Source organism: Taeniopygia guttata, chromosome 1 (assembly GCF_048771995.1).
Source record: "Taeniopygia guttata chromosome 1, bTaeGut7.mat, whole genome shotgun sequence".
Taxonomy (NCBI): domain Eukaryota; kingdom Metazoa; phylum Chordata; class Aves; order Passeriformes; family Estrildidae; genus Taeniopygia; species Taeniopygia guttata.
In genome coordinates this window covers 95,899,244-95,923,655 of record NC_133024.1, presented here as the reverse complement: position 1 = coordinate 95,923,655, position 24,412 = coordinate 95,899,244, and the positions used below count along the sequence as shown (strand labels likewise).

Genomic DNA, 24,412 nt, shown 5'->3' with positions numbered 1-24,412 from the left:
TTATGTGTTTGCAGTATCACTCACAGTCCTAAAAGTTGTTCAATAGGAACTTTACTTGCCCACTCACAGGGCATATGCATTTTGGTAACCAACTCATATTTGAAAGTTATGAGCAAAGAATATAAATTTTACCTCTTTCATGGTTCTGTTTGTTGTTTTAATGCTGTTTTTCATATTATGTGTTTTGTCATCTTTCATATAATTATATTTACTGAAATCTGCCTATGTATAGGTCTAAAATGTTTTCCCAGAATTCACGTTACTTTAAGTTTCTTCTTTCCACTTCCATCTCTTTTTTTGGAACCCAAACCAAGCATGGAAATTTTCAGCCAGAAAAAAATGTTTATGCTACTAGTCAGGGCACAGCACATATCTGTGTAAATGCAAACACTCCCTCTTGCTGCACAGGATTGCAATTTTTTTATGGCTTTGTACTTATTTATGACAAAGCAGATTTATGGGTAGTGCTGATCCAAATGAGAGCTGTCATGGCATTTAAAGTAGATGTAGCACCATTCATTCTGAAGGCAGAATAAATTTTGCATATTTGCTTTTTGCCTTCTGTCTTAAGGATTACCTATTAATGTTACCTGCTAAGGAGTTTTTCTTTTCCATCCCAATTGAATTTTAATCTTTTCATTTAGATGAAATCCTGAAAACTAGAGTGGAAGGCAACTTACATATTTAGGTGCCCAATACTCCCTTGCAGTCCAAGAAAAAGGAAAGCTTCTGGTCAAAAGCAACTGAGGATCAATTACCCATGAATGTTTTGAAAAATCCCATCCCAAACTGTCTGAGCGCAGTGTACTGTGTAGCTAGCCCCCTCTCCCAGCTTCCTTAAATCAGTCTGGAATGACACCAGCTCAAATAGTATGTGTTTAAATGGCACAGCAAAAGGGAACTTATTAGCTGTCTTTGATAGCTGTAAGATTTTTGCACCATTTGTTATCTTAGTTCTGTAATATTTAGTTATATAAAGCCTCCTGAATGCTCATCATAGAGCTTAAAGTGGATTTTATACTCTGCTAGCCACATACTTTAATGATAGATTTAAAATTAGAGAGGATATTAGAAGTCAGGTGTTTCCTACCTGGTCAAGGCTGTTTTTAGTCGTGTCTGTGAGAGAACCACAAGTTATTTTTAAATAAAAGGCTAGGCTTATTTTGTTTCCTTTCTATAAATTCTCCAAAGGAAGGAAGTCTTTACCAGAAGGCTCCTCAGGTTGGTTTCCTTTTACTGGCATAAGAGGTGTCATTTGATAGTTTGTGTTGAAACTGAATCCAAACATCTCATCACTGCCTGTTCAGGCCCTCCTCCAGATTAACTTCATCAGACAGATTAAAATGTGAACAACCTGCAACATTGGCAAGAGTTTGGCATGTGATACACACTGTCTCTCAGGACATGGTTTTTGTAATATCTGGTCTCCTGAACTGCTGGAGATGTGAGAGGGCTGTTGAAGGGAAATTACCAAACCATGTCAAACACCAGGAAAATTAAAGAGAGAAAGGAGGAAAACCTCTCTGGCATTAGAGAAATGAGATATTCAGAAGACAAAGAGTGTCTGCCACGAAAATTGAAAAATAAAAATGTCTCTCATCATAATCATAATTATTTTTCCACAGTAGTATAATTTAGTCATTAAAAAAGAGTAAAATAAGTAAAATAAGCATATCCTTCATAGCTACATCAATAAGTTATCATGCCAGTCGCTGTCCCAGCTCAGGCTGCAGCAGACAGTGGTCTATCATGTTGCCAGACTCAAATACAGTTTTCACAAGAACTAAACCAGCATTAGGGTACAGTGCTGTTCCTGTGTTAGGCCCATGCCACTAAGCTTCGTTCTCAGTGTAACAGAGTAGAAGCCTGGAATTGTTATGTGTAATTCTGCCCTGTGATACACACATAGCAATACCATCTCATAAAATATGGGAACATTGGTTTTTCGAGTGACACTAACTTCCTTTTAAATAGCAGTGTGGGAACAGAGCAAGCACCCTAGGAAGCCTCCAGCTCGTGAAGCACGCCAGTACTACGTGGTTCAAATCCTGCATAGTCTCAGCCTGGTATAAATAAAGTCAGATGAATTTCTGAAATTTACTTTCTAGAAGTGCTAGAACTTCAAAGTGAGTGGAATAGGACAAAATATGTCAGAAAAAAAAACTCAACAAATAGGGTATTTTTTAAATTATTGAACTTTGAGTAAAAGGGCTGAAGGGACTGGCAGTAAAGCCAGTTTTCCAGCACCTTGATCATGTCATATGAGAAATTAATCCAGATCTGGGGTCCCCAGCACAGGAAGGGCATTGACCTGTTAGGGCAAGTCCAGAGAAGGGCCACTGAGCTGATTAGAGGGATTTTCCTCCTACAAGGAAAGCCTGAAGGCACTGGGGTTGTTCACTCTGTAGAAGAGAAGGGATCTTCCAGGAGCCTCTTCTGAAGGGAACCCACAAGACGGAGAGTCAATTTACAAGATCATGTAGCGACAGAACAAAGAGGAACGGCTTCAAACTGAGAGTAGGTTTAGGTTGGGTATTAGGAGGAAATTCTTTACTGTGAGGCTGGCGAGGCACTGCCCAGAAGAGCTGAGGTTTCCCTATTCCTGCCAGTGTTCAAGGCCCGGCTGGATGGCGCTCCAAGGAACCTGGTCTAGTGAGTGTCTGCGGCAGGGAGATTGAACTAGAAGATCTTCAAGATCCCTTCCAACCCAAACCCATTGCATGATTTCTGAAAGCCTCCTCCTGGACACCTCAGGTGATGCACCCTTGCGTGCTGCCCGGCCTCGTCTCCCCATGGGTTTGTGGGGGTGTGGTGAAAATAAATCACCCTAAAACCTCTGTCCGGACGGCCCCTGGTCTCCCCGTGTGTGTGTGGGCAGCGGCGAGCGGCAGGCCCCCACGCCCAGCGGCCGGAGCCCGCACGCTGTGCGGGAGGCAGCTCGCCCCCTCTCCGCAGGCGCAGCTCCCGCTGCCCGAGCGCAGCGTGCCTGCCCGCCCAGCCTTCCTCCGGCACTCCCAGCGGGCCCGAGGAAAGAGATTTTCTCCATCCCACAGGGGCCGCGCTGCTCTGAGCAGGGCACACACGGCCGTGGACACGGGCATTGCTTTGCCCACGGCGGGGAGTTCCCTTCGCCCTGCCCGCGGCTCCCTCAGAGCTCGGCGCCCGGGCGGGGCGGGCGCGGCGCTGCCCCCGCACGCCCCCTGCCGGCCGCCGGCAGCAGCGCCGCCCCGCGCCCGCCGGGGCTGTGCCGGTCCGGCTCCCGGGGCTGTGCCGGGACCGGCTCTCCGGGGCTGTGCCGGTCCGGCTCTCCGGGGCTGTGCCGGTCCGGCTCCCGGGGCTGTGCCGGGACCGGCTCCCGGGGCTGTGCCGGTCCGGCTCTCCGGGGCTGTGCCGGTCCGGCTCCCGGGGCTGTGCCGGTCCGGCTCTCGGCGCCGCGGCTCCCGGTGTCTCTGTGGGGAGGAGGGGGAAGAGGCCCTGCCCTCCGCCGGAGCGCTCCGCGGCCCTGCAGCGCCGCAGCCGCTGAGTCACGGAGCGCCGCCCTAGAGCGGCGGCTGACGCTGAGGGTGCTGTGGAACACCGTTTTTCACACTGTTCCCTTTCCACAGGGATTTCTCACTGAGATACCTGCTTTTTTCCCGGACCGAACATCCCGATTACTAGCCTTACACATGGTTTGACGCTGTTGGCAGAAAAGCTTTGTTTTCTCACTGCAGGCCCCACAGATGCCCGTGAGCCTGTCTCTCGTCAGGTTCCTTGTACACTCTTCTGCAGCCCCCTTCCCCACGCCATTGGGGCAGACCCAAAAAACTGCAGAATCTTAGTAGCAGTGCACAAAACCACTCTAGGGCAATCCCAGGCAGACAAAGATTATTTTTATTGGTTTTTCTTATCCTCATACATTCTGAAAGGTATAAACAAAGTTGTGGTGTATACAGTGGACATATACATGAGTTAAGTCATGGAAATCACAGCTAACCTAAAAAAACTGCAAATATTTGACATAGCCACAACAAAATTTATGCACCAAGTTTTGCTTTCCAAACTGTGGGACATCAGGAGGTAGAAATAGCATCCCCAGCTGCCTGAGAAGGAACCCTTCCCCTGGGCTGGAGGAGTGTTAGAATTCAAGAGAAAAAATGCCTTGAATTTTAAATACTAATGGAACTCAAGATTACTGGCATTGAAACAGTTGATAGGAAAGGTGGTTAGGATTCCACTCACCAGGTAAAATAAGATAATTTTGAAACTCTTTGCTGGAGATATCCCACAGAGCAAAGGGTCCAACCATATCCTTGCTATCTCCATGGCAGCAGCTATCATAGAGCAATCTTGGTGGGCAATAACTCCTGTAGAGACAAGAGGATTATAGAACAAATGAGGAAAACTTTTAGAAAATTTATTTGAAATAATGTGGGGCTTTTCAGAGTCTGACCCATCAAACATTCACCAACGAGCTGAAAGTAGTGACCTCAGTATACCACAGTTTCCATTCTATAGGAAGCATTAATACTATATACAAACCCCAGCCTAATACCCGGAAAGCAGTTCCAATTAGGCAAGATAAAATGATGGACAGGAAATTGCTAATTGAAGGTGATCAGCTGTTGTCATATCTTTTTTGGGTGCAATGCTGGCCATGAAGAAAACCTAAACATTCACTGAAAACCGAATGCTTTGCATCAGTATGACTTTACAGAAAGGAAGGCTTTGAGTTCTGGGGTGACCTGAAGTCTATGTTGTATCCTGCAAAACTTTAATGGATTCAGCCCCTCACAACATGCAGTGACAGACATTACAAAATGCCTGTGAGGATGTTAATTACCATTTTCTATCAGGAGAGCACATTTCTTTAAAAACAGAAGGATCAGAGGAGCAGGGTGTCCCCAGAGTTTCCAGATGTTTAACCCTGTGTGGTATTTTGCTCTTTCCATGGGGTCTGCAGGTAAGTTTTTTTTAATATCTGATTGAAGGAAAATACTGAATTTAATTCTCATGCTGTGCTGGAGAAAAAAAAAAAAAAAACCAAACTATAAAATGTTTCTGGGCTTCTAAAATAATAGAGAATGATAACATAGATCATGCAATTATTAGTGTTGGAAAAGAGATATTTTCCAAGATCTTTGAGTCCAACATGTGAACATCCAGAGTTTACTCTGAAATTGACCTCATATGATTCCTCAGCCCAGGCCAGGCCTCCAGCAGGAAAGCCGAAGGAATAATTTCAGAACCTTGTAGCAGTGACATATTATTGCTTGCTTTACTCCAGTGGGCTGCATCTCTTAAAAAATCCTCAAATTACTATCCTAAGGTTTCAATTGAAATATTTAACTAGAAATTTTAACTTCATCAACATTGAGAACTTAGGAGGTAGATTTAGCAGGGCCTGTTGTGATAGGACAAGGGGTAACGGTTTTAAACTAAAGGAAGATCAATTTTGACTAGAGATAAGGAAGAAGAGTTTTACAGTGAGGGTGGTGAAACATAGTAGTTGGTTGCCTAGAGAGGTGGTGGATGCCCATCCTTGGAAACATTCAAGAGGAGGTTGGATGGGTCTGTGAGCAACCTGATCTCATTGAAGATGTCCCTGCTCCTAGACAAGCTAGACAAGCTTTAAAGATTCCTCCAAGCTAAACTATTTTATGATGATTTCCCTTAAGGAAATCTGTCATGGATGGTTGTTGCAAGTGCTAAGTCCTGCAATTGTATCTGTGGTCTAAAACGCTAGACCAAATTATTTTAAGAGGTATCTTCCTTTTTAAAAATTTTGCTTAAGTTGCAAGGAAAATATTTTCTTTCATGCCTTTCATGTGAGTAGAAAGTTTCTCAGCTAAAATAATTTCTTTTAAGTCTTACAATTCAAATGTCTAGCACAGAAATCACAAACAACATGCTAGGGTCTTTTTTTTTATAATCCCATGGCCAGGTTGTTGCTCCAAGAAGGCTGAACTAAGGTTAGTAGAGTTTTCAGGAATATTTAATTTCTATGTTTATCTACTACAGGACAAGGCTCAGTTTCCCAACTAATGTTAATTGGTTTCATTTTATGATGTCAGTTGATAATTTTTTTCCCAGTGATGATTTGGCAAAAAGGCAGTGTGTCCTAAAACCAAGCTGCTATCTGTAGCTACTTGCTTACTTTTAATGGTAATTAAATCACTGATCCTTGGTTCAGCCTTCCAGGTGTTGTCTGAGCAATGCAAACAATTTTCTGAGTGCTACAGACATGAATGCATCTCCCAACAGATGTGTGTCTAGCATTGCACAGAGATTAAATCACTCACCACAGGAGCTGAGTAACAGCATTTTTGCGGTTCCTAAACCAGACTTTGGTCACCAATACCAATCTGCCATAGTGGACTGATAAAAAAAGGTTTGTGATTAGTAAAAGCTTGAAAGGAGAAACTCCTCCTATCTGGTCTATCCATTGTTCTTGCTTTAAAAGACAAGGAGCTCTTTTTCATTGGGACTTTTTGCTTTTTGTGTGAATTAATCAGAGAGAGCATATGTAAAAGGCTATGTTAATGTGGACTTCCTCTGCTGGCTTTCCAGTAACTGAGCATGATTTCTAAGACTTTATGTAAACAAAGGATTAAACTGGATTTGGGGTTAAATCTTCCTATTGCAGCATAATTCATCAGCAGTGAATGGCCAGAGAAAGCTATTTGTTGGGAGTAGATGTATATACTTTCTCAGGATGATGATGCTGGTCATCTAAAATAAGATCTTTGCCATCAGTTTACAAATCCCTGTAATTCCAAAAGTTAACTCCTGAGAAAGGCTTAGGCAGATGAATACTAATATGAGGACAGAAACTGCCAAGTCTCCTGTGTACTAAAAATATATATTTTGTACATGTTATATAAATCTGCAGGTGCTTGAATTCTTCACTGTCACATGTACCTGCCCTATGCTCTCCAGGTTGGAGCACTAGGTGCTCTGTCAGCCATTAAATTACAGGCCAGCCACCTTCTGTCTCTGTGTTACTTACTCTTTTTGTCTTCCTTCTAAATTACTCTCCCAGTTTTGTCCTCAGTGACTCACCCAAGTTTCTTCTTCTTTACCCATCATGACTTTTTTTTATTATTCCTCTGTCCAGTATTGCTCTTTGACTATGCCTCCAGTGGCTTGTCCTTCCCTGCTGCTATGCTTCATGTGATCTCCAGATTGCATTGGTTATTTAGGAAGAAAAAGTCTTAGATCTCTTAGGGTATCAGAGTGGAGTGGACATTAAAATAAGGATAATTTTAAAAGAATTGGAGTTCCTTGTCGGATTTTCTAGAAATATGATTTGCAAATAAAATAATGGAGAATTCAGGTGATATGGACTTCTGATAGTTTTCTTCCAAGTGCCTAGTCTTTTGTTTAGTTTAAACCAAGAAGTTTTCACAGTATATCCTTAGGCGGTTTTGCACATCAGAGCTCAGCCTTTTTAGACTAAAATTAAAAAGTAATCCTGCAAGATGCTGAGTACTTTTGTAAATTCCCTCTGATTTCCATAATCAGATTCCTGTAAGATTCATTTTTCAGGCTAAAAGCCTGAATTGTCTTTTCAAACTCAGGTTAGTTTTGCTTATGTTTACTCCAGAGTACTTTGTACTTGCTGCCACAAATACGAAGTTTCAGCTGCAGAACAGATTTTCTGAAGAACTTCTGGTCCTCTGAAAAGCAAGAAATTGTTTTTTTCAGAAGCAATTTTTTCTGACTATTAATAATGATCTTTATGAGACAGCTGCTTAAATGTTCACGTCAAAGCTTGTGAGATTTGTGTACCAAACTCCTCCTGATACAGCATATGGGTAGTGTTAATTCATTCTTCAAGTGGACTGACAACCAGCATTTCAAAAGAAAGAGCAGCACGTGACAGCAGGTTTTGAGGCCTGGCCTGAGCATGGCAGATAGAAGGGCCCTGGAAGCACTGAAGATGCCACCAGTCTTGTCAGTATTGTTTTTGAACATCACTGGGATCATTTGGGAATTCTAGACTATTAGCACACCAACTAATGTTTACTATTTACAGCTGCAAAATATAAGTCTCTGAATTCATGGGTTATCACTGGAAATGAAGCTATTTATAGAGAGATGTTCTGGTGGATACAAACATTTCTGAGAAATAGTAGAAAGAAGATAAATTATTAAGGCTCTTGTGACTAATCCCACTGATAGGCTCATGGGATATGCTTTCATGGTGGGGGCTCATGGAAAGATAGGATGAACTGGCACATGCTCAGTGCATTCCTGCCGGAGGGATATCATACCAGTTAGTTTGAAACCCTTACATTAAAAAGTACAGTGACTTCCACAGTCCCATTTTATCCCTGGCATATGTTAAAATATTTAAATCTATACTCAACCATGTGTAATGTAGGCCATGATCTCTGTGCTAGATAGTGTGGTATCGTTCTAAAACAATGTTATTAAAAAAGCATAATTTAGGTGCCTTTTTGGTAAATTAATCGTTAATGCAGCATTGTATTGCAGCAGGCAAAATTCAATTAAACTAACACTGAATTTAGATATCTCTGAAAAACAAAAGTCCAACAGATGCAGAAGGTCACTTTAGAAATAACACTCATCAGCAATACTGAAGTGAACTCAGGTACCTCTATGAAACACAGCAATATTTCAAACTTGGCTAATAAAAAATAATTCTTCAGCTGAAAATAATTAGTCACACAGTGTATTTCCATTCCCTTGAATGAACCAACAGCAATGGATGAATATCACTGAAGAGTCACAGCGGAACCCAGAGAGCTCCTTGGGCAGATGAAGTCACTGGTTTGCTATGTTTATACTGTAGCCCTGCCTCATATTTCTCGCAGGCATCTGTGGCCTGTTTTATCAGAAGGAGCCTTGGCATCCAGCACAATGGCATGTTTATGTTAAAAGGAAAGGTCCCACTGTGAGCAGCAGGACGAGGGATGCCGGTAGGAACGGCAGCAGTGGCTTCCTGCGCCCCAGGCTGGCGTGGGCAGCGAGGGAAATGAGGCACCGCGGCTTACGCTGCAGACCAGAAGCTGTAACTCTCAGGAATTAACATACATAGGCCAGTGATAATTTTCCACATCCCCCCAGCTAGGAAAAAGCTGATATGTGGATTTTGAGCACAGCCCTTATAACTATTTCTTAGAAGAAAGTTTGTAGGTCTTTCCTCATGCTCCCAGAATTGTAGCTGCCAGTGAAAGCTTCCGAACAACCAGGGTTTCCAGGGGGTAAAATCTTCACTGATCTGAACTCTGTGGTAGACCTCTGTTGAAAAGTCCTTGGAGACTCTGCAGTGGCCATTCAAGTTTCCCAGTTCCCACCTGAGCAGTGCTGGAGGAGATGACAGAGGTATCCCTGGTAAGCTGTGCTCGGTACTGCACGAGAGGTGACACCCAGCATCCAGCCTAGCTTACCTCATGCAGACCAGCTGAGGGTGGTACCAAACAGGGCATGGTGCAGACACCTCTGACAACTGCCACAGCCATGGCATAGGCAAGCATATCCAGGATGGATACATGGGAGGGGTAGAGGGAAGTACAGCAAATTATTTAACTTCCCAGCCTGGGCAGCAGAGTGGCATTCAGCACACGTGGTTGCTGCTGGCACTCCATCAGTGGAGACCCTAACGTCCACAGTGCTGCAAAGGATGTAGTTCCCATCTCAGTAATTTCCCTCAAGGAATACTCTGCCAAAGCTGCTGTGGTTAGATGTGGGCATGGCGGGCCACTCTCTGCTGTTTTGCAGTGTTGCCTTCTGTATCATCTACTTACCTTTTCATGTGACATTTTTGTTGTTCATTTTGGCTTCTCTTTTGAAACATGATTTTTTTGTTTATCCTTTTTTCCAGATTTGACAAAATCACTGTCAAATATTTATTATCATGATGTCAATCAACACTAATACTTTTTTATTTTTATAGCATTCTACAATCTGCCTCTTTTTCCCTTTCATTCCTTCTCTTTCTTCCTTCTTTTCCCATGCTGTCCCAGTTTTTCTCCCTTTGCCTTGCATGACACCATTCCTCTTCTGTCTCTGCTCAGTTGGTAACAGAAGGCAGCATCACACACCCAGGGGACCCCTGCATCCCTAAGTCTGGCTTCGGAGTATGAACACAAACCCATGGTTCAGCAGATCTATTCTAATACTTTCTGTGGCTTCCATCATACTAATCTTTACACTTAAATGTATTCAGTATTGTACCTTTTTGTGAGTTGCTACTATCTTTATTTTACAAATGGGTAACTGTCATAAGGAAAAATTATGTGTCAGATCTTACACATATTTGGAATACTAAAGCTCAGATGTGAGGTCCACTGAAATCAGTTATTCGGAAAGTTGCATGCAGACCGATGAAGGTTTTCAGTAGGACTTTTGAAGGTCAAGAGGATGGCCACAGCATTATATGGATAAATCACTAGGGATGTGACTTCAAGTGATTTAAAATTCCCCCAAGACCTTTTTTACACCAGGCATAACTACTGGGTATTATGTAGTTCTTATGGAGATAGATGAAACATCTCCATATTGATCAGTTTTATTTCCATGCATTCAAACTGTTCAGCAATAACACAAATATTTCAAGTCTCTTCCCCAACCATTGAATGCTTCATTTCTAGTTCTGTATTCTTCAGGGTTTTTTAAGCACTTCTGGTGTTCGAGGGATTCCCCCTCTCCTTCTCAATTTCAGTCATTTGGCAATTGCAATGCACTTATGTAGTTGTGGGTACCATGAATGCCTCTCATTCTTGTTTCTCACATGCTATCTCACCCACTCTGATTTTTTATCTTTCCCTGTTTATATTATAATGGGGCCACATATTCAGCTGCTGAAAATCAGCTTGCAGATGAATTAACCTTGGGCAGTCAGAATGTATGGGCTTCTTCAAAATAGCATCCTGGGAATTAACCTCATACTTGGTCTTTCCTGCATATATATTTCCAAGAGGAAGGCAGTGATGTGACATTCTGTGAACTGGATATTAACACTGCATGCTGTACTCCATTCCCAGTTTTAAGCCAGTATTTGTTTGGTTTATAATTCTGAGATGAGATTCACTTAAATTTTCTTGTTTGGCATGCAGTTGGTTTTGACATAGTAATTAAGAGTCAGAACACTCCAAAGCACCCGGCTAATTATTGAACCCTCTCAAGTGAGAGAAACAGTAAATTATCTGAGCAGTGGAAATGGAAATAGGTCAGTTGAAAAATATGTTTTTATGAGCTGATACTGGATTTGACAATACAGATGCTGGCAAGAATGAAAGGAATCCCCATTCAGTTTTGAAAAAGGTATATTTTTCACAGAGAACATCTCTTCTGGGAACCCTTAATTTAATGTACATTGGTTTCCTATTTTAAGAAAACAATTTGCCATTAATACTATGCCAGCCAGACTTACATTTTTTTTAAGGAAAACCTCTTTGTCCTTAGGTATTTCATGGCCCAAAGAGGAGGAAATTTGCTGTGATATTTCAGGTTTTCCATTTTAAGGGGAAAATGGTCAAAGGTCTATTAATATTCATGAAAACACCCTCTTTCTCATCATTGTAATATACCATAAGATATGTGACAACATTTCTTTCTGAGCCTAACATTGTTTTTAATCAGCTAAATCTGCAACTGAGTCTGTCTTCATGGTAGAACTGCTGACTCAAATAAAAATTTTGTTTACCTGACTAATTTGATGACCTACTCTGAGCTACAGTGTCTCCAGTTCATCCTGCTTCCTTTGCCTGAACACACATGATGGTTGTCCTGAATTGTGTATTCATCTGGGGGGAAAAGCTCAGCATGCTTTGTGCTGTGGGGCTGTTTCTGTTAGGCACTGTTCATCTCCATTCTCTATTTGATCTTCCATCCTACAGGAATATTGCAGGAATATTGAAAGTATATTCATATATTTTTTGGTCTGTGGCCATGATTGGACAAGTGAGGTAGACGATACATGTAAGTAAAATTAAGAAAATACATCCTGTGATGGATTAATGCCAAGGAGTATGTTATGGAGGTCAAAGATGGGGGCCTCATCATTATCACCCAGCAGAACTCAAAGGGGGTCTTGGTATTCAGATGATTCCCCCAGCAGTGAATTTAGACATGTGAGTGAATCACAAGGTACTTGTTTATTGTCAACTCAGAAAAAATAAAGCGAGACTGGTTTATGTGTAGACTGAGGCCAGTGTGGAGACATTCCTAGACAGGGTGTAGCCCACAAAGCGAGCGGTGCTGCCACTGGGGAGGGAGCAGGTCCCAGTTTACACTGAAGCTGGAGACAGAGCTTCATGATATGATCTATTCTGTAGTGAAATTTGTTTAGGAGGTTTTTGCCCCTTATCTCCCTATCTCACAGCCCTGGCCACTCAGTCCTGCATGACAGCTTCCTGCCTGTCCTCAATCGTGCTTCTACAAATAAGTGTGGGGCCAGGCTATTGAGTAGGTTTCTAAAGCAGTCTAGGTTAAAAATAGCCTTCCAAAATAATTTTGAATTTTTGAGTTTTAAACCAAAACCATTTCAGCTGCCTGATTTTACAGACAACCTCTAAAAGTACCTATATAAGCACTATTGACATGGTAACAAACAGACCTACTGAAAGGGAACTTTGCTTCTCAAATCTGAAACAAATGTGTCATGGAAATATACACAAAGAAACCTTGCCACCTTGCTGGTGAAGGAAAAGCACAGGGGGTTCTACTTTCCTTCAATATCAAAATTGCAATGAACACAAACATTCACTAAATTTTAATGAATCACACTGCCCTGGTGGATCAAGGTCAGACAGGTCAATGCTTTGAAATAAATGGAAGTTTTGCCTCTCCTTTGTTATGAGCTAAAATTAGCCTAGAGAAATGAGGCTCATGGGTGACCTGATCACTCTCTACAACTCCTTTAAAAGACAGTGTAGCCAGGTGGGTCTCACAGTAACAGGACAAGAGGAAACGGCCTCAAGCTGTGCCAGGGGAGGTTCGTGCTGGACATCAGGAGGAAATTCTTCACTGAAAATGTTGTCAGGCATTGGAATGGGCTGGTCAGGGAGATGGTGGAGTCGCCATCCTTGGAGGTGTTCAGGGAACAGCTGGACATAGCACTCAGCGCCGCGGTCTTGTTGACAAAGTGACGACCCAAGGTTGAACTTGATTATCTCAGAGGTCTCTTCCAACCTAAATGATTCCAAGATTTTGTAAGATTTTTTTCACTATATTTTCTTTAGAGAAGGACTTAAAATTTTAATATAGACTAGTGTTTGAACATAGATTATATTTTACCAGATATCCACATTGAATCTGGATCATGTGACTATTGAGAGACTGGGAAAGGATGCCAAGAGTCCCATCTAAATAAGCCCTCTGTCCTGACATTGGCTCACTCATACCTACAGTTTTCCTGGCATTATTTGCCTAAACCATTTTTTGACAAAACTTTATTTTAAAATCCATACATCTTAGGTAATCTATTCCAGTGTTTAGCTGAGGAATTTCCTCATCATCTAGTCATATTTGACACACAACCAATGTTTCATAGCCACACATCAGTACAGGCGAATATAATTCCCAGTGGAAACAGCAGTGACAACCACACAGAAACTTGGCATGTCCCTGATGTTTGTTCCTTTTACTTTAAACAAATGAACCCAATGATTTAGTGAATATAGTTAAATATAGTTGGGGTTGCTGACATTTCTGTGCATACATTAACTCAAAAAGAATTGAAGAATCAGTAATTTTCTCTTAAAGTTTTAATTTCCTGCCAGGGAATATTGGTAGTTTACTACTGTAATAAGTTCACTAGTCGCATAAACACAGGGATAGATCTCTTTTTTCCCTTACAACTATAATATGATATAATCTAATATTATTGTAGGCCCTGAGGGAAAAGATAACAGTACTACAGAAAGTACTATCAATTTGTACCTTCAAAACTGAAGCCCACCAATATTTTAAAGAATGTACTTTAGAAACCAAACTGGAAACAATATATCAGAAACAAGCTATTAAACTGCCTTCATTGAAACACCATTTGAAAGTGCTTCACAGCATCATAAACAGTCAAAAAATAGATTATTGCTGCAATGAAAAAATTACCAATGATGAGATAAACTGCTGTTTCAGAAGTGACTGGAGAGGAAATGAAAGTGCTGTGGAGTTTCTATATTGTCAGACAGTACAGCAAAGTCAAGCCCAGGGGAAGATATACAGGAAAATTGGACTGCTAGAACAAGCTGGGCTAATAACAGCCACCAGCAAGATGTCCTGGTTTGTTGGCATTTTGCCTTGTCTTGAAATGCCCAAAATATATTACATTTTTAAAAAAATTTCTTTTCTTCTTTCTCTGAGTCCATGAGTATTTTTTTTTAAATGGAGGACAATTAAAAGAGTAAAACTAAATTACTTAGATTTCTGTAGCATTCTTTAAAAATGTAACAACGTTATGAGTACATCTTTCAAGAGATCATCTATTTGTCAACACTGTTGGCTCATTCCTTCCCATCCCTAAACTTTTTTTTTTTTTTAATTGCCCTTATTGCAGTATTTGGAACATTTCTCTTTCTTTTTTTCTTAGGTGAAGTTTGCTTATATATGCCACAGTTAGCAGCTGTGGTTACTATGGCCATTACAGTGGGTTAAAAGAAAAAGGTTGTCAGGGAGCACGTAATCTCCCAGCCATTCTAACACCTTGGAAAAAGGCAGTCCTTGTCTCTACATTGATTATAAACAGAACCTGAAGTGACTGGTTTGGATACAGATTTCTACATCAGATGAATCATACCCTGAAAGGTGCACTGGGTACTCCTGGTTACTGAGAGCACTGATTTTGACATTAGTTTTGTAATAACTTGTACAAGTTATTTCCATCTGTTGCAATACATTTGGATTCAATGAAGTGTCAGATGAAGAAGCAAACACTTGCAGACTTTTTGGCTCTGCCTCAGTTAGGAACTAAAGAGCGCACCTTCCCCACAGGCAAACATGTTGCAATATAAAATGCAAATAGCTTGAAAGAAAACCAGAAGTAATAAAGGAATGGCTCTTTATGTGCCCTAGAGGAAGAGGAGAAACTGGCAAGAGATTTATAAGACAATTCAGGGAAGAGTAATGTGACACAACCATGATGACAATCATATTATTGGTTTTTAAAGTCTTGACTTGTCACAAAACATACTTTGTTACAGATGTAAGTAAATAAACAACAAAAGAGCTTAGTACTGACAAAGAAAGAAATTCACATTTAATACATGTTGCTTCACATTTTTCTTACAGGACAGTTCATTCAAAGTCAGCTCTTTGAGCATGGTAAATATTTTACACCAAAAAAAAAAAATAATATCAATAATGTTTGTATATAAAAAAGAGGACAGCTGGCAAAATTTAATCACATTTGGTGCTCAACAGCAGTTATCTCAAAGACAAACCTCTGCTAATAGGTGAGTACTAAGATGGTGACTCAACTGGTTCATATAAGAAAATAGTGTGGCTACTATAAAATAAAATTAAATTCTGCAGTTCCTTAACCTTGCAACCACTCATGCTGCTGACCTTGTCTCTTAACTATGCTCTTGCTCTGAAATAGCATGGGAGGATTTGTCCTGTCAGGATTTTGTGATAGTGGTTGCGGTCATGGGAAATCTGTATGAGAGAGAAAATGTCCCACTTAGCAACAGGAGGATGACAGCCACAATCCCAACAGGAATGGCAGCACCAGCTTCCTGTGCCACTGGACTGGAGGGCATGTAGTAAGAAGGAGGAAAAGCTATGCTCTGGTTGTGAGTTACAGAATAGAAATTCCAGCTCACGGGAATCAGGACACACACACCAGCAAATATGTAGAAGAAGCCACCCAGCAGGAAGAACGGGGCAATGAGAGTTTTGTGAGTGACTCCCATATACACATTTCTCAGAGCAAATATTGTAGCAGCCAGTCCCAGCAAGCCCACGAACATGGCGATCAACAGGAGACCCTGAGCAGCATAAATTTCATGGGGGATGAAGGAGTCATAGCCACTGAATTTATGGCAAAACTGTTCTCTATAGCCAGGTGAGACGTAAAGGTAACTGATGAAGCAGACTTTCCAAATCCCAACCCAGGCAATGCCAGAGGAGATGACAGTGGTGTTGTCCACATACCACACTCTCCATTCCACAATTCCCATTGAAATGGTGCACAGGATCCAGCCTATCATGCCCAGAACAAAGGCAGCAAGCTGGAGGTGTGAGGTGCTGACCAGGGACTTCATCCTTTGGAGCTCTCCTGCTCCGTCACAGACAGAGTTGCCATGCAAAGAGAGAGAGACACTGCAAAGAAATAAAAAATAAAGTGACAAAGGCAATTATTATTTGGGTGAATAGGTGAACCTGTCAGTGAAAAAGAGAATGTGGGTGTAGAGGGAAGATGGTAGTCATCATCCTCCAACTTTAATGAACCGTTAAAATTTAATATCCATGGACAAGTAATATACAGGTTTTAATTCTGTATATATCATGGTATCACACAGAGGAGAAGGAGTCTCTGATTAGCTCCCCTAAAGATCTCCTTTTCACATTCACAAAAGGAAAATTGATGGGTTTTTTCCAAGTTAATGTCTTCTTTGTTAATTAAGCATTATGTTCGAAGATTGTTTAACACATTACACATAATCAGGAGGCCTAGAGTTACTGGCTAGAAGGAACAAAATCTGAGAAAATCCTCAGGTTCCTGACTGTTGCAAGAGATCCTACAGAGCAGAATTTGTGCTCCTTTCTCCCATCCACTGTGGCTTTGATGCTGGAGCCCAGTCTGTGCAGACTTCAGCTTTTGTGCTGTCTTTACTGAGAGCTGCTGGGACCAGCCTCAGACAGAAAACACCGTAGTTCAGAGGCATGAGCAAATGCAGGCCACAAAGTCTAACAACAACCACTGAACCACTGAATGGTCCAACTTTGACCATTTTCAGATTAATTAGCCATGAATGCATTAGTAGAAACATTTGAATTAATCAGAAGTGTAACACTGTGCAGGGGCTGGAACCTGGATATGCTGCCATTGCTTTCCCACCCTCAAATTTTACCCAAGTTTTTTTTTTTTTTTTTTTTTTTTTGCTGCTTCACCTTTGCAAATCCCACTTATTTATAAATTTCCCAGTTTCCCGAGTTTGAATAATCCTAAAACTGTGCTGGAAAATATTTTAGTCATTTCAATTTAAGATTTGTTTGCTGACTGTACATTCAGAGTACAAATTATATTTTAAGGTATTAAAAAAATTTAAAAAATAAAAAAATAAACAAATCAACACTTAATTTCCCACGTCTTTTGTACCATTTTTTGAATACTTATAGGAATTACCTGTGACTAGTGAAGATGTGGCCTAGAATTTACCTGAGGCCACAACTTTCAGGTAAATCTGTAAGGTTCTAGAGGTCTGTATATTTCATAAGTTTTCTAAAATATTTTTTCTACTGCTCCTATTTAATTCAAGACTGGAGAAATACTGTACCAAGTTGACTCTAATAAGATATGTCTGCCGCCATGTTTTGTGTACTAAAAATTAAACATTAAAGACTAAAGCAACAATTTTTCTATTTACCGATCTTAAGGTAACCAGATTCAGTTGGCAATACAATCTAGTTGCAAAAATCCACCTGTGGAAGTCTTAAAAAAGAAATATCTTCATAACAATATGGCCTTAAGCAGACAGTGTCCCTCTTCTCATACCAGTGCCCATTACATACTTACTTCAGTCCTGAAGATGATGCCAGCCATGAGAAGATGGGACAGAGTGATTTTTGATGGCAGACAAACACAGCAAGATCTGCAGTTTTATCATTTTGGCCTCCCAGTTCATCTATGTATCTCCAATAGATTTCCTGTGGAATATATTAATCTCCATTATTGCAAGTGTACATTTAATCCTCTCCAGCATGGAGCAAATTTCTCCAGAAGAGTCTCTTGTATGTTTATCTACTTAAACTGAAACCAATTTATAAACACTTCCTCAGTTTGATGTGTTGTTTACAAAGTGATTATAAATCCCCCTTTCTAATTAACTGTTTTTACCAGGCATGGGGCACAGTAGCCCTTCTTTCTGTCCCAGTTCCTCAAAACAGCATCATTTCTGTTCCTATCCAGTGGTGGGAAAGTGCTGGATAGGAAAGAGGATGAGCAGACTCCATTTGGTTTCTCTTGGAATCAGTGGAGCAGCTAAACCTGAACCACGTGAAGATACCGTTTTGTGTAGAGCCCATATATCTGTAACACTTCTTGTGTACATCATAAGCATTGATTTAAACAACTTGCTGATACCAAAGTCATAAAAGATATGTCAGTAGGTGAATCCTTATCATCAACAGCTTTTCCAAGTATATTATCAGCATATAACTTCATTGATTGAATGTACCCAACTGTCTGCTCACAGAAGTAAATGAGAATAAATGTGATTCCAAGCCCACTATCAAACCTGAATGTGCTGAGATACTTAGAATTGTGCCCATTTTAATTATAAATTTAAAATTTAAGAAAAGGTCTTTTTCCCTTTAAGATTCTCAAGAAAACATGGAACAAGCAAACACACAGGATGAAAGATTTTATGGCTTATACAAAAGTTCTGAGAACACTGGAGAATAACCAGCTAACAAAGATGGGCTTTAGATGAGTTATCAGGTGTCTAGACACATAAAAAGTTGCTTATGTAGGAAATGATTCATTTTGGCTCATTTCTCCACACCCTACCCACTGGAGCATATTTGATCTAGCCTAGTATCACTGACTTAGGTTCAAAATAAGTAGTTTTGAAATCGATGATGAAATTAAATTACAGTTCTCATACTTTTCTACTTTGGAAAATCGAACAGAAGCCTATACTGAATGACCTCCTGGTACTGAGATTCAGTATGAAAATAAGGAACAAACTAGCAAGGTAAAATTGTTACAGGATTTTTCTTGGCATAAGAAAACATGTCAAAATGTTTTAAAAAAAGTTCTAGTTCCCGATTGCAGTTTCTATCACTATTATATTAATAAACACACTATAGGTTTTGCTGACATCATGAAAAGCACCAGGTATGTATCACTTGCCAGGAGCATTGATTTTAAAGGAAGCCTTTGGGCAAAGATACATTGATTTTTAAGAAAGACAGTGGCAAGTATTAAAAACAAAACAAACAAACAAAAACAAACAAACAAACAAAAACAAAACAAAAAAGAAAACCAAAAACAAACCAAGATTTCTCTTGCAGATGCCAAATAAAACTGGGAACGAGCTGCAGAGGGCGTCGTCCTCCAGGATTTCAGCCATTCCAGCGACTGTGAGGCCTCAAGAGGGAAGGAAGGAGGGAGGGAAGGAAGGGCATGGCAGGCTGGGGTTTACAGCAGCGCCTGGCTCAGGGCTTTGTCAGCTTTTCCCTCAGCTGGACCTTAGGGGTGACCTTGCACAAGTCCCTATCCACAGGAGGTGGGTGATGCAGGTGCTGAATGTGGCTTAAACACCAGCAGTGCCATTCCTGTAGATTTCAAGAACAGAGGCATCCCTTTCAGAAAGGAACAATTTGATCTGTCACCAACTTGTCATCCGCAGGGGAAAAAAAAAAAAAAAAAAAAAAAACAAAAAAAAAAAAACCAACCAAATCCAAACAAACAAACAAAACCCCAAATTTTTTTTGTTTATTAAATTAAAACTTCTGGTCTCTGTGCAAATGCCCTTTTCAGCCTTCTGGGAGAAAAATGTGAAAGCTCAGTCCCTGCATGTTTGAGCTATAGTGAATAAAATACAATTCAAAGCTCAGTTCATACAGCAGGCTGTACTAACAAAAAACAGCACTGGCCAGTTTCATGCTTTAGTAATTACATAAATATTTTGAATTAATTTAATTAGTGTAGTAAGGTTACCTGTATGGTCTGAATAATACAATAGTGTAACACAGTCACTAGATGAAATGTCCTAAGGCAAATGAACTCATATTCAGTCAGCTACAGGAGATCTGAGTAATTAGGTGGTGTCACTGGCATGTGGTTCTTGATTCAGGAGCTCACTCAGAGCTGCAGATTTCAGCATCCCAGCTTTGCAGACCATCTACTTCATGGGTTGGAGTCAGCCCACAAAGGCAGTCTGGCCAGCAGGAGCAAGCTAGGTGTATGTGGTGTCTATATCAGTGAATGAAAAGCATGACTGAAAACCATTTTCACCAAAAGAAGTGAGAAGTTGTTTTGAGAGGTGGCCACAGTACCATCTTTGAGTATCCCATTATTTCATCTCAATTTTCATTTAAAATCTACTCAGTTCAATCCAACAAGCACCCCAGCAGCTTTTGGGGATAGTCTTTGGAAAGTCTGGAAACAGTAGCTAAAAACCAGAGACCTGCTTCTACAGGCTTCTCACCTAACAGCCATTTTCTCTCTAAATATATATTTCATTTCCTTCATTTGGAAGGGCTTTCCTTCACAGATATGTTTTTAACTAAATACCCTAGTAAAGTAAAAGCAAGACAGAATCATATAATCATAGGATGGTTTGGGCTGGAAGAAGTCTTAAATATATCTTGTTCCAATCCCCTAGCCATGGGCAATGGCACTTCTCATAAGACCAGGTTGCTCAGAGCTCCCTCCAACCTGGTCCTGAATGCTTCAAGGTCTGGGGAGTCTGCAGCTTCTATGGGCAACCTGTTCCAGTGCCTCACCCCCCTCACAGTAAAGAATTTATTCCAAATATCTAATATAATCCCACTGTCTTTCAGTGGAAGCCATTCCTCCTTGTTGTATCACAGCTCCTGATGAACAGTCCTCTTCAGCTTTCCTGTGGGCCCCTTTCAGACTCTGGAAGGCTGCTAGGAGGTCCTCACACAACTTTCTCTTCTCCATGCTGAACAGCCCCAACTTTCTCAGCCTGTTTTCATAGGGGGGTGCATATTAAATGTAAATTTACATTCTATGCAAATTTGCACAGAGAAGACAGAAGTTACTAGTAAAAGGTGATACATGTCAGTGTATTCATCCAAAAGTAGAACCTTGAAGAATCCTTTTATATTTATTGCTGATGTTAATTAAATGAAGCGTTGCGCAGTAAGCAGCTCTTTTTCTTTATGGAAAGTATGTTGAGTTATTGCACATGGACTTGAGGGACAGAATGAGGCATGAGTTTCCAACTCTTAGTTTCAAGAACTTGAGAGGATGCCTGAGAAAGCCATGTTGACTTTCCTACAGCTGCAAGTTTGCTTCTAGGAGAAAAAAAAAATGAAAGCAAGCTGCTCGCACAACTGCAAAGTGGTATCATAGAGGTGGGTTTGGCTTATCTGTGCATCAAGGTTACCTTTAAAATGACTAAAATGAAATGTTGCAGCTGAATAGCAATAGCCCAGTTCTTTGCAGCCACATCCCCACCTCTTGATATTCTCAGCAGCAGGAAAAAACAGAAATTGGGCTATCTTGTAATTTTGTTAACACTTCTTTTTCTTCCAGTAATTGTTAGTAGCAAAAGGCTGGGGCTATGATATCGATTCTGAGGGAGGAGAAACCTCATTTACACCAAATGCATTTCACTTCTGCAATTAATACTGTGTCTTCCAAGATGTTTTAATTACATGCAGTAGTCTATATACATTGGTTGGGTTTCAGATCTGCTTTCTAAAACTCACCCTGCCTTAATTTCCTGAAACAGAGACTTAAAAACCCCTGCAAGTAAATGCAGGAGAGAAAAAAACTATCAGACTCTCTTAATTCATGCATTTAAATATAATGGGGCCTTTCAGGTTACTGGGTCTCAGGCTCCCTCCTGGGGGGATGAAGACCTGTGCCACGGACAATTGTCCAGACTGTAGGGTGGCATAAGGAAGTGTCCCCAGCCATACAATCACCTGCAAGACTTGTCTTTAAATTCATCATTGCATGGGTTGAGTGCAAGAGGACTGCAGCTTTCAGAGGCATTGAAGGGATTTTGCTATTTCGGAGAGGTCCTTTGGTTGGTGTATGATGAGTAATACATTCCTCAGCAGCAGCACCCCCTCTGCAGTATCTCTTACCCCTGTGGGACCTCAGGCAGAGCTGGACAGGCCAGTCATCAACACCTGGCACATAAGATCTCAAACACTGAAAATGTGCGGAAATGTGAGATGGAGTTGGGTCTTGTCATGGAAATTTGTGGAAGTCTTATACAAATTGCATGATCCTTGATATGATATTCAAAGGTTGTATTAATGCCTTAGGATCCTTGAGTTTGGATGTGTCTAGAAGGGAGCTTCAGAAATGTTTTTTATCCTTCTGCCATCACCGTTTCAGCACAGCTCTGGCTGAAGGAAAGCTTTGTCTAAGGCCATCATTCACTTGCTGTCGTCCAGGCCACAAGAGTTGCCACCAATAGCTGATAAATCAGTCTACTCCTACCTTCTTCAACAGACATATCAAACAGTCAGTGTGGCAGTTCTTTTGTTCCTATTTTCCTAGAAATGAAATTAGCTGCCTTTCTGACCCATTCCTTGAATACATCTCCCTGACACTCATGAAGTCTTGAGCTCTGATATCTCATGTTTAGATTTTAGCTTTCTCTAACATACTTATTTTCAGTTTAAAAAGGCAAACTAATGTGGCCTAGGGTCTTAGAAGTCATTGTAGGGTATCTCCAGATTTGTAGGGTATGTCCAGATTTAACATGCCTTATGCCCCTGTCCCTCCAAATGTAAATGTCCAATGTTATAAATTCTGCTGCTTCCATTTATTCACTGTGTTTCAAAACAAGCAAACCAAAGCAATCTTCATTTCTCTTCCATCAAGTAAAAATACATTGAAACTTAGCTGTGTAAAAGTCTTTGCTTATTTCAGGAAAATGTTTTGATTTGCTTTGATAATAGGAGGAAATAAAACTGATAATTTCTATATAGTCTCACTGCTTTTCACACTCTAATTTATTTTTCTGCGTCTGAGCCCATCTTACCTCTTGTTACATAAGGAAACATTACAGGCTGGTAGGCAGTGAGATGGCTGTGGGATTGACCCAGGACCCAGGTGACCCCATGTTATCAGAGCTGTTACAGATTGTTTTGCCTCTGTCTTGAAGGGAGCTCCATTTAGAGCCAGAATGGAACAGTTTAGAGATATTCCAGGAATGACAGCCCCTGAAAAATTAGGGCAAATAACCTAGCTGTGTTGAGGTGGGATCCTCTCAGAAAGCTTCAGAAAGCAGAGGGAGCCCAAAAGCTTGCCTACTCTGGGTGTCTGGCACAGAGAAAAGAGCACTAAGGGTTCAGTGGTGTAAATAAGGCAAGCACATCTCGGTCCCAGAGAACTCACACACGACTGGAAGATGAGGCACTGAACACACACTTGGGGCATGGGGAGATGTCATCCAAGAGCAGACATCTCCCAGACAAAAGAACAGGAACAAATGCTTCCTGGAGCTGCAGGAGAAATTAAGAACTCCTGAAGCAACTTGAATATCAGCCTGGAAGTGCTGCACAGGCACTTGGTTGGGAGGCAGGAGCATTTCCTGCGCCAAGAGCACGTAAGGAAGCACCTGCTAAAGGGACAGCAGGGGAGCACAAAAGCTGCACACAGCAACATGCACACAGCAACATGCACACAGCAACATGCACACAGCAACCTACACACAGCAACCTACACACAGCAACCTGCACACAACAACCTGCTGGCTAGATTTCCTTCATAGATAGGGGAAGTGGGTGCAAGGAGAGCCTTCCAAATGGATAGCAGACTATACTTGCTTCCTAGTAAATGATAGCAGAACTAAAATAAAATAAGCTAAAAAACATTCCAACAGAAGAGCAATGTCTGAGTCTCCCTGTCTGAACTCACTTGCCTGCCAAAACCCTAGGAATTCTACTGCAACTTATAACCAGCTTAAAGACAGAGTTCATTATAAACTCTTCTTATATAAAATAAGCATATAATTATTTTTTACAGCCCATGTAAGCAGAAATTCACTTATTTCCATTTATTTCATGTTTTAAGTAAATATTTTTGCTTTAGATGATGCCAGGCATCACATGCATTTGTAAATTAACATTCAAATCCTGCTCTTGAAAAGTATTATAATTCAGATGCAGCTTTATTGGACTATACTGAACATGGTATAGTCTACTAACCAAATCTTTTGTTTAATGTAAGTCTTGCAGCAGAAAGGCAATTAAAAAAAAACCCAACAGTATAGTAATTTCAAAGGTGTCCTTATCAATATCTCTATTATTTAATACTTGAAAATTTAATTCTTCAATTCCCAGTTGGGAAAGCATTCTTAATAGAAAACAAATAAATACTTAAATCTCTCCCCATCTGTTCTCTATCAGCACTTCATAAAATAAGTAATATTAAAAAAGGGGGGACTTACTTCTCTGAGTCTGAGAGTTGCCTAAGGCTTTGAAGCAGTGTCAGCTGGATAAAGCAAGTTCCAAAAGGGAGGTGGAAAAACATGCCCATGCGAATTGTCCAACTTGTTACGCTACCAAATAGGTACCTCACAGT

General features: G+C 40.8%; 1 protein-coding gene across 3 annotated transcripts; it reads right to left on the bottom strand.

Annotated features, from left to right (window-relative positions):
* Positions 1–15,180: 15,180 nt before the first annotated feature.
* On the bottom strand, positions 15,181–24,398 carry CLDN34 (claudin 34). Of its 3 annotated transcripts, none has more exons than XM_041718097.2 (4): positions 24,279–24,398; positions 19,169–19,449; positions 17,687–17,817; positions 15,181–16,269 (listed from the first exon to the last, which is right to left on the bottom strand). In XM_041718097.2, the coding sequence occupies exon 4, from the start codon at positions 16,209–16,211 to the stop codon at positions 15,567–15,569; it is 645 nt and encodes a 214-aa protein (XP_041574031.2). In that variant the 5' UTR covers positions 16,212–16,269; positions 17,687–17,817; positions 19,169–19,449; positions 24,279–24,398; the 3' UTR covers positions 15,181–15,566. The 3 variants fall into 3 exon arrangements, with proteins under 3 accessions (XP_041574031.2, XP_072789882.1, XP_072789874.1); XM_072933781.1 differs by lacking the exon at positions 24,279–24,398 and adding an exon at positions 22,869–23,095; XM_072933773.1 differs by lacking the exon at positions 19,169–19,449.
* Between the last annotated feature and the right edge of the window lie 14 nt (positions 24,399–24,412).

What these genes read in the sequence shown, in the direction of transcription:
- CLDN34 (XM_041718097.2), bottom strand. Translation starts at nt 16,211, where the DNA reads ATGAAGTCCCTGGTCAGCACCTCACACCTCCAGCTTGCTGCCTTTGTT.